Genomic DNA, 14,441 nt, shown 5'->3' with positions numbered 1-14,441 from the left:
ACGGAGGTGCTTTTGTTGTCAGGCTCCTTGATTAGTGGTGGGCTGTTCTGCTACTTGATGTTGATAGGCTTCATATGTGGCTTAAGGCTCTTCCAAAACTATTTTATTTAAGGCGGGATCAAGGGTTTGAAGACTCCCTTTCATCCCCTATGCAGGTTTCCTTGGTTCTCCTCCTTCCCTCTCTCCTTTTTACTATTCCATTCCTCTTCTCCTCCTGTTGACCTTTTCCTCTTCTCCTTCACTATTTTGCTGCCTTTCTTCCTTCTGGCCTTAGGCCTTAGACTGCTCTGCCACCTTCTTCCTTTCTCTATTATACCCCTTTGTTGTTTCACTCTTTTTTTCCTACCACCTCCTCTATTCTTCTCTTCATCCACATCTCCTCCTGTCTTTTTCCGTCTCTTCTCCGCTTCATCTTACCAGCTCTATTTCCTCTCTAATTCAACTCTGGTTCTCCTCTCCACATCATTCACTCATTTCTCTTCCTTTTCCCTCTTATTTCCTCTTGCTCTTTCCTCTAACTCCAAACTTCTCTGCCTCCTCCCCACCTTATGCTCTCTTCCCTGTCTCCCCTCCTCCTCCTCATCCTGTCCCTCCCTATGTTCTAGCCCTTCTCTTGGCCCTTCTTCATTCACATCTGCTCTCTATTCTCCCTTCCTTCCACCACCACTTTTGACTTTCCTTCTTTAGCCTCCACACTTCTTTATCCACCCTTCACATCTGCTTCCCTTTCTATCTCCTCCACATGCGCTCACCTTTCTCTCTCATCCATTTCTGCTTCCCTCTGTTTCCTAATTTCCCCATTAATGCCCAACACACTCAATCCTGCATCCTGCTCACCAAAGTCCTGCCTCCCATACTTTCTCCTCTTTCACTTTTTCCCCCTGTTCTGGATTAGTCATGGGACCTTTCATTGAACAAGTGCACACAGGTGTGATTGAGGTCCAAGCGTGTGTGGTAATTGGGCACTGTTCCTTCAGGTATCAGTAATAGTTTAGTTTTCTGCCCCATGGTTCTGCTAACCAATTTCATAATACATCTAGCCACCATCTTGGATTAACTTCTAGGCAGGCATATGTTATTAGGGCTATGAAAGTCTCAGGTAAGGTTTCATATTTCTAATTTGTTTTTGTTTGCAACGATTGGTGCATGTAATGTCCATGCACCATGTGGTGAACAGAGCTCGCAAGTTTATTTTAATAATCTATAGCTCCCTCTCTGAACCATAGGTTTTGTGGACACTTAGTACAGTGGGTGTGTGAACTGTATGTTCCCTCACCTCATTTATGCTGTGCTGCCCACCATGTGGTTCCCTCCTAAGCTTCAACAGGATTTAATGGAGAATGGGGCTGTTCAAATATTCAGAACTAACAATGGACTAGGGAGCCTGGGGCATGCACCATGTGCCTCCTCTGGGGTCTACATCGTGGAGCGGTGGCCATCCAGGGCCCCTCGGTTCTGCCCAGTTCTAACCTCCAGCCTCAACCATGGGACTTTATCACACATCTCAATGGAAGCATTGCTATAGTAAAAATGCAGAAACAGACCTCAAGATTACCCTTTACATGTCTAATAGGGAAGGAACTTTGAACTAGATGAAAGGACCAATATGCCATCTTTAACAAGAAACAAACACAAGAGAAAGTAATAGTGAAGGTTGGTTGGTTATGGTGGCTGGAAGCTGGGAGAAGAGGACTGACAGAACTGGTGTAAAGCCTCTGTATGGAGACCCGCCTTCCCTTTCCATGGCGGCCATCTTGGCACAGTATTTTCAGTCATTGAACGGGACACATGAGGCGTCCCATTCAATGACTGAAAATACTTTTTTTTTAGCACCACAGGTTACCTTTTGCTAGAGCCATTAACTTGGGCTGCCTGCCTGTTCCAGCCCTTGGAAGGGGGGCTTAACGCCACATTAGAAAATACACATGGAACCGTTAGTGCTAACCTTGTCTGCAATCTTGATACTTTGAAAATCCAATCACAGCCGATTTCAGGTTTCTTCTCTTCTACCAATTTTATTTCGCTACATAACCCATTCCTAAAAGCGGGACTAAAACAGCCATTTTGCAACTAATTTAGGACTGGGTTTACTTTAGGTGGTACACACGTGGCATTGCTGTATTCAGTTGACAATAAGAAACAAGTTGGTGGGCCAGTAAAAATCACCATGAGGCCAATTTTTTGACAATATATGTTCATGCACAATTTGAGGGAGTGACATTGGCTTTGGGCTAGAAGGTCTCACATACAGTACATATACTCAAATACACTGAATGAAATTCATTCACCCCATTCTCCAGGTGTGCGCTACTCTGCACTGTACTACTCTGAAAAACCGTCAATATCTCCTAAGCGTTTGTGTTTTGGTTACTTATTAATATAGTTTATAGTTTGGAGCTTTAAAAACCATTCATGCATCCTTATAAATGATCATTTCCACCAATAGGGAGGTGATGTGTGAGTGCTCACAGAAAAATGCGCCTCGATCAATCTTAACCTTGCCAATAACACACACTACAAGCAGAATAACATTTTGAGCAACTACTACTTCTGATCAAATACATTCTCTGTCATTTTTTAGATGGACATCTTCCTTACCTCTGTTTATGAAAACACAGTGGCATATGCATGAGGTTGCCTGACTATGGAAGGGAATGACTGGGGGACTGTATCTCGCCCAATGGATCAGTGCTCATTTACTTTCACTCAGTGAAGGTGGACTCAATAGTAACACCAGATACTGTGCTTACATGTGCACATATATAGACATATTCACCATTCACACAACACTGATTGTACTAACTTATAGAATGGCTAAATGACTCCATTCGCTTGTCCGGATCAGCACTAGGGACCCATAGCATGACTGCACTGCTTCAGGGCGGGACCAGCGCAGTTGGGCCTTGGCAGTGTTCATGGCTCCAACTTTATCCCTGGAGTGGTGAGAGCGGTGCAATGATTTATACCTTCTGGCGATGTATTACATGAGGTCAGCAGTCAAGAACCTCTCTGTGAATGTACTAGAACTTGATATAGCAAATCAGTTCACAGGTTGTTGACATAATATCCTTCAAGTCGAAAAGTAAAATCTGCAACCATGACATTCATATCATTTGAGGGCTCATACAGTAACATCTGCTGTTCCTCTTCCAATGGGCTGCGTACTGTAGAACAGAATATGCCAGTCTCACTGGCCAGGCACATTTTCATCCTTGATTTCCAAATGTTGTAAAATTTTGTGAAGGTCACCACCACCATTGTTAGATCTTGTGTACAGTGGGGTTCTCTGCATGCAATATTTTCAAATTACCAGGAGGTGAAGTGGACAAGGAAAGAGTAAAGGCGAGGCAAACTCAGTGTTACTATTTTATATTTCCACTCTATCTCATGGAAATGTGAATTCCACCTGCAAATATGCTTTGAATTCCTGTGGATTCCAAAGGAATTCATTAATTGTATGCCCACATGAAAATCTCATGAAGGCGTACAATGAAGGGAACTCACAAGAGGGAGGAGGTGAGCACGGTGGAGATATTTGCGCTCATTGTAAATTTCCCGGAATCACACTGGTAATTCCAGTGTTATTCCGGAAAACGGACCTACTATTACCTACCATTACCGGCCCCTGATATTCCAGTACTTCTGGGATATTCCAGGCGCCGGCAATGGCAGCCATTCCCCATTCGAGATAAGGAATAAATGAGGTGTTGTACCTGTGTAGCTTGTGTGGGTATGAGGAGTGAGGGAGGCTCTGTAGGTGTGTATTGCTACAGGATAATCAAACATTCAGCTTCCTTAGCTTGTGGAAGTTCTAAGTAAATACCATCAGGAGATCAATAAATGGTACAATACATTTTGCATAAAAGGTCAATACCTAATAAGTTAGCAGGTGAACAAATGCTCAAAAGAAAAGCACGTTTGTCCATAATGGGACCAATGTAGACAGATAACTCATTTGAGACAGGACTGGGAATGTTGTTTCCACAGATACCAACAGAACTGACAATTTGATTAGAAGTAGAAACATTTTGGAATGATGCAGCACGAGTGCTGAGCGGCAAGCTGCTGTGTCAATTAAACAATTTACACCCTTGAACACTTAAGGTAGGGACCAGACTTGTCCAGTGGGAGCAAAGCAGCAGATATCACGGCATGGGCCCTCTGGCATTCCCCTTTCTGGCCATAGGGGATATGCATATCTTGGTAGCCACCGTTGAGGGATGGAGGAGGTAGCTGGTGGTGGGGGAAGATGCTGGAAGCCGGAATTGCCGGTGTTATTGTAGTCAGTTCGTGCAGAAGAGGGCCCATATTGCAGTGGTCTGGGTGGCTTAGAAGGGCATTGTTGGATGAGCTGACCAGTCTGTTTGCAATATCTGCAAAAGGGCTGCCCTGGTTGTGGTTGTTGAGGGGGCAGAAATGGGTGCGCAAAGGTCTATGGGCCCTGGGCAAAAGGAGGAAGCTTCAGTGCCAGAGGCTGACGTGAAGATCCCAGGCATCCCCGGTTCCCTGAAGTTGTTCTTTGTTGAGCATGCTGTATTTGTAAAGTCATGAGGAGGGCAACACCATCTTGCTCCTGTCTTTCCATTTTGTCATTGAAGTGTTGTGCAGCTTGCATATGTTTCTCCATATGTTTTGCAAGGTCATGTGGCTCTTTGCTTCTGGAGTGGCTGGCTTTCTTGTTCAGGCCTCTTAATTTTGTTTAAAAAAGAGGTTCTAACACTTTCAGCTGTGACCCTAAATAAGAAAGAATCGGAATACCAAATAATGTGTCTTTCTAGAATTATATACAATAATTGCAAAACTCATTAAAGGATTATTTCAGGCACACTTAAGGTGGTGAGTCACCGATTTAGTCGGCTCTTAAACACCTCAACTCAGCCTTTCATCCTTCTGAGGTCGATAAATGAGTACCAACACAGGTTGGGTGTTATTGTATGTATATTTGTTCTATATAAAATGCTTAAGCGTAAGTGCTATATAATAGCACATCATTATCATTTGGTCATGGGCGTCTGCTTCCATTCACAGTAATTTGGTAATATGGTCCTATACAAACTGATCTTTACGATACAAAAGGTGACCCATTCTTGTATGAAATGTATATCACATTATAGTGATATCGTAACCATATTTCTCGTAGTGTGCTTAGGAACAATGCTATGTGATGCGACTTCCTGTTTTGTCAAGGGGTGAAAGGTTGAGTTCCATCACTTCCTCTGATATCACTTCAGGATGGAGTCAAATGACATCACTTCATGTGATGGTATCAGAGGTCAAGGGTCATGTGATGTCACTTCCTCTACCCCTGGCATTTTGGTGAAATGACGTCCCTGGAGGAGGCCAGTGACAAAATGAGACACCAAGGAAGGTTTAATTTGTTCACCAGCCTTCTTAATACCAGAATATTTAGTGTAACAGTCAGTAAGCCTAGACAGGTGGTTGGAGGGTGATTCAGACTGGTTCTGTTTACCTGCTGTAATTTTGGTCCAATATGACTTGACAGGAAGTTTGTCCATGATTTGTTTGTATAGAGTGTCTTTTAAGACAGCACATAGGAGCTTATTTAGAGCAGCAATGGTAGGGCTGTAACAGGTGATCACTGTGTTCAAGTATTCCATAAATGCCATGGGGTTGCAGGCATGCAGGAGAACTGTGGTGCCATATGGTATGGATCAGTGGAGCTCCATGGAATGTGTATTCTCATAGGTGCTACATTGTGATCAGTGACAGGGTAGTTGCAGACGAGCATGAAGGCGGTGTCGGCCGTGACGACCACAGAGGCATCCATAGTTTGCAGAAAGGGGTTTCAGAAATGGAGGAATGTGATGATTGTATATCTTGCTTAGTGAGTTCAGGCCTGCTAATATTTGGCCTTGGGTAGATGTTAAAGATTTCGTAATTTCCATGAGTTCAGTAATATATTTCTGGCAAATGGAGTCAGACATGCGCCGGTATGTTTGTGGGCAGGGGGGTGGAGGTAGATTGGGGTGGGAACTTACTGGGTGTGGAATGAGTCCACTGTGGCGAGTGGCAGTGGAGCAGGTGGTGTGGAGGCCAATATGTCACCTTGAGGTGTGGCTGGTGTCGCAGTGGGATGTGGGGTGGCTCAAGTAGTGGGGGTAGGTGGTATGTTTGAGGAGTAGGTGTAGGAGGAGACGGTAACAACCCCTAGGGGAGGTGAGTAAGGTGGTAGATCATCTAGAAAAATCTACAGGTGCTGCACTCGTGGCTTCTAGTGTGGTGTCATTGGCATGGGCTGTAGGCAAGCTAAGGTAAAGGCCGGACTGTCTGGTGGATTTTGATTTTGGCTGGCCGTCTTTAGATGACTGCTTATATTGTTCTAATCCTTTCTCTAATTTTGCTTGCATATTTTTAATCTGGTCTGCGAATCGCTAAGGCCTTTTGTAGCTTCTTTGTACCAAGCAAAGTACACCCCCCACTGGACTTGAGTAACGTTAGAATGTCTCTGTTCTAATGCCCTGCACAGGACCGCAAGGTGGTCAAGATCAAACAAACCATCGGTTGGCCATTGACATGTCTTTTAAAACTGGGTATAAAAATTCCAATCAGCGAGATAATGACATGTGAGTGCACCAAACGTACAATACATAAAGAAGACATTTGTTCATATGGTGGGTGTGGGAGTGGCTTTCTTGGAGAAACCAGAACCCATGCTGAAGTCTAGAAAAAAAGAGCAGGGAGATGCAAAGGGGAGGTTCGGCCGGAGATGATGCAAACCCAAGAGTTGGTGTAACACAAACCCAGTCGATGATTGGTGTTCACCGTCGGGGATAGGTGGGAAATACTAACAAGAATGGGTGGTACACAAGGGAAAATAGGAGGAAGGAGGTATTGATAGTGGATGCAGAATACATAGTAAAGATATTAAACGGGATGGGAAAAGGGGAACCGCTGCGATCGCCAAGGCTAACACCAAGAATCACTTAACTAATTCCTGGCAACGTTTCTTTCGCCTGCACCACACATATAGCGTGAAAAGATAGATGTTGAGATACACACCCTGATATCATCCAACTTCTGCCTGCTTTATCTGGACTGCAATTTGGTCGAATAGATCATGCTGTCAACAGGGAAGTGAGACCAGCACTTCCTGCAACCGAAGCTAACTTTTATTTCATGCTGGTAGTTCATTTACTCTTAGACATACGTCCAAGCTGTTGGTGATTTGCGATTTTCGAGGAATATTGTGACTGCTGTCTACACAGCTACACTTGTAAGACACTGCTTGTCTCTTCCGTGTGAAGTTGATGATTGAAAAAAGAGGTTAAATGTTAATAATGTTATTATTTAGCATTGGTGGAACTTCTACCTGATATTGGTAATCTAGTTCAGGTAACAAAGACCTTTCTTCCTGTTGTTTGGGGTTCGAGCACTTGCAGTCGTACTTCACACTAGAGCTGGGCTGCCAATCAAGTGGTCCATTGAGATGCTGGCCTGTGTTCTGCACAACCACATGCCTGGCACATTCTAAATTCTCATCATCATGTACATTTGCATGTGCACAGTTAATTCTGGATCTGGTCTGCATCTGTCTAATTGAAGCGAGAATCAGTGCTTCTCTTCTGGTGGGACTTCCAAACCCTCTCCCGCAATGAATGATTATGGAAACATGATCACATCCAGTTTTGGTGTATTAATAATATGTGCAACACTTGCACCATTCCCGCTAGAATCCAAGCCTGCATCATGCGAACGACCCTAATCTCTAATACTGTGTCTCCCATATGTTACTTCCATCTGAGTGGCAACAGCCAATCACTGAAGTCTGTACTTTGTGAATTCAGTATTCATCAGAATAGTCAGTATCTGCCCAAGCAAAGACCACCACTTATCTTCATGAGAACCTAGGTCCACACACCAGCAATTCCCCAACCCATGTGAGATTGGGAGATCTGCTCCTCACTGCTCCTTCCCCAGGTTGTTTGTAGATCCCTTGCTGCCGATTTGCCTGCCCCCCCCCTCTGTTGTTAGCTCCCCACTCCCTATTTCTCTGCTTCTTTCACTGTGTTCCTCCCCCTGTGATTGTAAAGTGTTTCATTGCTTTCTGAAGACAGGTTCACGCTCAATAAATTCCCTAATGATGATATTAATAATAATAATAATAAATAATAATAATAATAATAATAATAATGATAATAATAGTAACATTCTGTAAAAATAACCAACACATTCAGGGGTGTGTGGAATCAATTATACGCCCCATGGAAAGAAGCTTGGTGTCTGGAATAAAAAGTATGTTCCATATTGATCGCTTCTTTTTTTCTCCCTGAAAGACATTGAATAAAACGAAGCAAACAAATAGTGCTAAGATTAATGTTATTACATGTAACCTAATACCCCCTCGGAAGGCCATTTAGATACTGCGAAGTTGAAGAACTATAGCTGCCTAATAGAGAATGTCGAAGACAGAACATGAACCAGACATCATAAATGCATAGCTGAGTGACATAGGTATGTCTAAGAATAGCAACAGAGGGAAAGCAGAAGAATGAGATGCAAACGTAGAAGAGCGGGATTTAGATTCTTGTTCGATGAAAGAAGTTCTATTAGTGATGCCTGTTCCTTTGCTGACCTACCAAATATCAGTGGGGCTGAATGGTGGAATCCATAGCATGTAAGAAAGCAATTATATAGTGGGGGAGGGGAGCTGCATTGTGCATACAGTATCACTATGTGGACACGTGAGGCTATATTCAGAGCATGATTGCTAGGACTAGCATATGACATCAAGCCTGAATTAAGATTCCATGCGAAGGCCTGTGAGGATACATTGTGCATATGATGTAAGTACCTAGGCATGCATAATGCATAGATAGCAATACATTGATAAGTAAGGATGTACCCAGCATTCAATCACAGCCCTCTGACATACGTGTCAGCGTTTAACACTTGGTAGCAGCAATCGGGCATGCAAAGGTTTATCAAGCATTTGATGACTAAACATCAATTATCATCCTACATGCAGTATACGAGTGCAGGACATGTACATATGCATCTGCACTCAGCCTATAATGGCAGAACATGAGCGTGTGAGGCAACATATATCATATAAACACTGTAAAGAAAATGCAAGGCTATTGTGAGAAAACTGAAAGTCTCTCCCTAACTAGTCCCCCGACACAGCTATCCCTATTTGATCCAGTTCCTGGGGGTGGACCAGTGAGGGAGGATCAACTGGATGGGGGATCCTCGGGGAGTGGAAGTGGGAGACCAACGGGTGAGACGCGGTATCCACTTTCTTCCAACAGCTTTTTCCCAACCTACCACATAGGATACACAAGCACTTTACCAGCCCCCCTTTTCCGACGTGAAAACTTTCGCACATTACAAAGGACAACAGACTAACACTCAAGCTATTTACCTGACATGGCCCACCACCAGGGTCAGGCAAAGTCAGGAAATTGACCAGCACCACACACACCTGACGGTCTTTTCCCTGCCCCACAGGGATAAAAGGTGGAGCACACAAGCACAATATGAGCAAGGAAGACTGCACGTCCAGGAAGCTATCTCAGCACGGCAGTCCAAGAGGAGGTGAAAGACGGTGCATACCGAGAGGGTGACAAGGAGAGAAGGGACCTTGCCCTTTCCGACCAAAGCCTGTGAGACCCCAGCAGAAGGAATTTAAGACTGTGAACAATAGCCAGTGTGTCTTGCAGCAAATCTCTACGGTACACAGGACCCTCCTCCGCTGATAACCAAGCTGAGGAGAGACGCTGGCCTCCGTGGTACCGACCTTGACTCTGAGGAGAAAGAAAGCCAAGCGGTTCATCACAGCTCATGAGTCGAGGGGAGAGTCGATAAGAAACCCAACTGTGTTGACTGAAAAGTAGCAAACAGCTTATTGAAGTTTGAAACCATAAAGAGCGATTGATGTAAAAAGGGAGAAAACCAGCAACAGAGGAGTCCGGCACCACGTGGGTGCTCACTCAGGAATCTCTGGGCAATTACCCAAGTATTGAAACTATCAAAACCAGAAGACCTTGGGAAAAGCGAGAAGAGGGGTCAAAGTGGTCACATAAGAGACTTGTAATATCCTTTGTATCGTTAAAAGTCTTTGACCGTCAGATGATTGCAAAGCTAAGGGAAGTGAATCCTGCATCGTAGGAGTTGAATATGAAAAGGTATGATTGACAGCTTGGCAAGCCAGAACCCGAATAAGGGATGCCGACAAAGGAAGGCGAAGTCTAAAGTCCAGAAATACAGTGTGTTGACAAGAGTGAGCCTGACCAAAGGATGTCCACAGTGAACTGTTGAAAAAGACATTAAGAGTCATGACAGTTCACAAGGAAAATTGTGTTGAAATCCATAGTGATCCCGGCGCGAGGCTGAAAATTGAGAAGGATCCGAGCCCAGAAGAGGGCATCTCAAGTGTGGAAAAAGACATCACCCAATGTATATGTGAAAAGGAACTCTTTTGAATACCGGGGCCCGCGGCCGCAAGACATTTTTTGATAGAAAAGAGAGTTAAACCACTGAATGCCCTGAATGCTGAAAGCGGGACTGTTAGCTCGTGCTGGGAATGCTTGCGCGTGTGCTGTGCTCCAACTTGTCCTGTGCTAAAATCATGGGGAAGGGAGACCTCAAATACTGCATCCTGACTTATCATTTGTGAACACTTTCGTCTTTCTTCAGAACATTATCCCACACTTCTTCTTGTATTTAGCGTAATGATTGGCAATAGCTTTTTCTTAGATGAATGAAGCTTGCTCTCATTTTAGCATTAGTTTTAGATTAGGCATTTTTCCAACCTACTTTTGCAGTTTAATAAACACCCTTGAACTGTGATCACTTGTGCCTGCCTTTACTGTTGCCACCATGAGTTCCTTACACTATAGAGAGCATAAGGAGGCAGCATTTGGGCATTTGAATCTGGTACATTTTGGCAGCCTCTATGCATATGAGGTATCAACAAGCATTTGAAGTTAATATTTAGAAAATATGTCTATACCTGCCTTAGGAAGGCACCACCTAGGCATGCAAGGCTATATTCTGCATATGATGCCTATATCTAGCTCAATAGACTATGCCTCCCAAAACAAAAAGTACCCTGAAATATGAGGCTGTTTATAGTGTGTAACAGCAATTACTCAATGAATGCCTTTGATGGTTGAATGTTGTGTCGGGTATGGCTTTAATTATGATGGTGGCAGTCCAAGTCATATTAAGAAAGAAAAACAGTTAATATAGGGCTCATAATTCAAGTAGTCTTTTGTATGTTTTTTTAAATATTTCAGCAACCATTATGGTCATTTGACATCATTTGCTGTGACATCATCAGAGTCAAGGGTCAAATAATGTCACTCTCTGTGATGTCAGCAAAGTGCATGTTATCACATTTGCTGCTCATGTCAGTTTCCTGAATTGACCTCACTACACAATACAGATTTACCTCTAAAAGAGCCGGAGGCTCGAGCTTCACTGTCCTCGCCTCCCAACTCTGGAACACCCTGCCACTGAATATTAAGTCTTCCAAATCCTTCCAGTCGTTCAGGAAACTTGCCATTGGGTGGCTTCTGACAAAAAGGCAACCTTAAGTTAGACTTAGCTATAAACTGTACATATTGCACTTGTCTAATTGTGTCACTATTGGTTGCTATTACCTCGACTGTCTGTATATTCTGTATATATCTTCTACCCTACTATTCCTACCTATTACCATGTACTGTGCCTGAAACTTGTAGTAAGCGCCCTTTTACTCCCGGGTCCGGAGCGCTATAGAAATAAAATAAACAAACAAACAAATAAGACACTTCAAGCAAGGAGCCCCTTTTCATACATGTGAATGGAAGGAGGAAGAGCGCTGAAACAATGGTGGTATGTCAACAGAGAAGGGTGGAGGCTGTGGACTGATATGAAGAGCATGATGGCAAGCAGTGGCCTGCCCAGGGAGTGGCCTGGGGTGGCACATGCTCCCCTTGAAATCTGATTGGCCACCCCAGGTGCCACCCCATTGTCCTAAACTAAGGTCATTATGTGTGTGTGTGCTCGTACTTCATGCCACCCCTGCATACGTCACTGTCCCACTTGGGCCAGCCCAGTCAAAAGAGCCTGGACACGCCACTGATGGCGAGATTAGGACATGGCCTAATGTGGACTGGTAATGTGAAAGTAATAATGAACATACTACTCTCTGTACTGCATAATTAACAGAACAGTCCACTAAATGGAAAGTAACAAAGTGTTTTTATAGCATTAATGACATGAAATAATATGTTCTGTTTCATTTTTATTGTAGCCTCAGCATACCAATGTGTGCTTCTGGTACGTGCCTCCCAGTTTACGCAACATGGAACACAATGAAGAAAGAATGAGTCACCTTGTAAAGGTAAGGAACGCCTTGCACGGATATATTTCATGGAAGACGCGGACTACTGATAGATGCACGATCTTTAACTAGTCTTGAAATCAATCCTACTATATAGTGGTATGGAAGCATTTGAGGTGTGCGCTGCCGAAAGAAAGGAAAGGTGTTCTTGAAGCGCAAGCTGCTGAAGCTCCTGTGGCACGTGGACTATCAAACAGATGTTTACCAATAATTGCCAGCGTTGGGCAATTTCAGCCTAACGACTATCCCCTGCTGTCCTAGTTTATGAATTTTGAAATCAATTTGGATGATCATCAGGTTGGAAATCAAATTCCCCTATCCCCATACCAACCAGCTAAGTGTCCTAAGGCAGCGGATAGTGAGAATAGGAGTGTCAGAGAGGATAATATGGTGCAAATAAATTCCCGATTATCAGCCATAAAATAGCAAACTGTTCCTATTTAGCTTGCTATATTCCAGATTCAAGACTCTCCAAACGCGTATGAATGTATGTTCATATTGTATTGTACTTGCCATTTGTATAGCGCCAATTTTACCATTAATGTAGTTTCAATGCGCAGTTACTGGAATGCCGTCAGAGAACCGAAGTCCAAAGTGTTGGTTGTCCTGGGGATCGATTTTGATGTGTGTGTGAATTTGGCCAAGAAAGGTTTAGCAGGGCTGGCCAGGCTCTAGTAGAAACACAACCCATGTAGTCAAGCCTGTGGATGGGAGTGACTCGCTATGTGTTCAGCGTGCCCAAATGTATCGGATTGTGCCGCATTCTGTTGTGAAGAGGTGTTGAGGCGTAGTCGGCTGTTGGGAGGCGGAGAATGTGTGTGCTAGACACGTGAGTTTCTTGATGGTGAGACTCCCTAATAAAGCTGAAAGAGGTCATCCGGTGGAATGCAACCACACATTCTCCAGAAAGATTATATTTTCCACAAGGAAAGCTGATTTACATTTGAAAGAACCCCCTGGGAAATTGAGTCCAAAACCCTAAAGATCAAAGCCACAGCAGATCATTTCGAAACACTAAAGATGACAAACTGAGGCGATGATAATTAAAAAGTACACAGTGATGGGGAACATGACAGTGGCAGAAAATAAAGTCATGATTTTTGGGAACTACTTTTAGGACTTATGCACGAGAGGAGAGTATTTGCCGGAAAAAAATGGTTGACGCAACAATAAATGTCCTAGTACTTGGTTCACAGGTGAATTGAAGGTGGTTTGTAATGGGAAAACATATGCCTTCCAGAAACCAAATAGAGGTGTGGACCTTTTTGTCTGAGCTAGAACCTGAACCCATGCAAGCTCAAACCATATGTGATTTAAGGGAAATTAGTTCCCTAGTATTACTATGATTCTATGAGGTGTTTATTGGCACAGTTTAACATGTTACTAGTTCATATGTGTTCACATTTATTTGCATATATATATATGCTACTATTTTTGAAATGGGAACTGGTAAGCCTCAGTCGATAATGTTGTGTAGAATATTACGTTTTTATGTTATGCATCATTCTAGGTAGTTGAGAATAGACAGTGGTTACTTGGTGACTTCTGGCACTTAGTGCCTTGCCTTGGCATTGCTCCAGTTTATTTTTTCAAAGCAGACTTGTGGTGATTGGAGGGACACTATGTTAAACCATGTGGTGCCCTTGTGCACTGCCTTGCCCCGCACACCCGCCTCCTCAATATGGAAATCACAATAAATTACTGGTTTACTCGAGCGAAAAGCTTGGAAAAATCAAATAATAAAATGTGCTGGCGTCCTGAGGATTACCCCTCTGGTATGCATTGGCACCTACCAAGAGCCGGGATGGAATGTTCCTTTGTTAATTGGGGGATCCTAACACTCTCCAGTACGTGCCAGAAACTATAGTCCAGTGATGCGCACACCAGTGTCATTTGTGTGTAGTAATGAGCATTAGATAGTTTAGAATTATCTCATGGAATAGCTTGGGGTGCAAGGGAGAAAAATGCAGCCTGGCACATAAAGCTGCTACTGTGAAACTAGGAAAGGGTGGTGTCCTTAAGTATCGGGCACTCCCGTTCCCTGCACACCATCAGTACCGAGCTCTGTCATTTAATAATTTAGAACATTTTA

General features: G+C 43.6%; 1 protein-coding gene across 1 annotated transcript in view; it reads left to right on the top strand.

Annotated features, from left to right (window-relative positions):
• The window catches only part of GAD2 (glutamate decarboxylase 2), a 742,591-nt gene that overhangs the window by 713,055 nt on the left and 15,095 nt on the right, over positions 1 to 14,441 (top strand). The window contains exon 15 of the mRNA XM_069648150.1: positions 12,260 to 12,349. Coding sequence (XP_069504251.1) covers positions 12,260 to 12,349 — 90 coding nt within the window. The remainder of the gene's footprint in view (positions 1 to 12,259; positions 12,350 to 14,441) is intronic.

Source organism: Ambystoma mexicanum, chromosome 2q (genome assembly GCF_040938575.1).
Source record: "Ambystoma mexicanum isolate Mex_15411 chromosome 2q, UKY_AmexF1_1, whole genome shotgun sequence".
In the NCBI taxonomy this organism is placed as follows: Eukaryota; Metazoa; Chordata; class Amphibia; order Caudata; family Ambystomatidae; genus Ambystoma; species Ambystoma mexicanum.
This window is presented reverse-complemented; position numbering and strand designations above follow the sequence as displayed.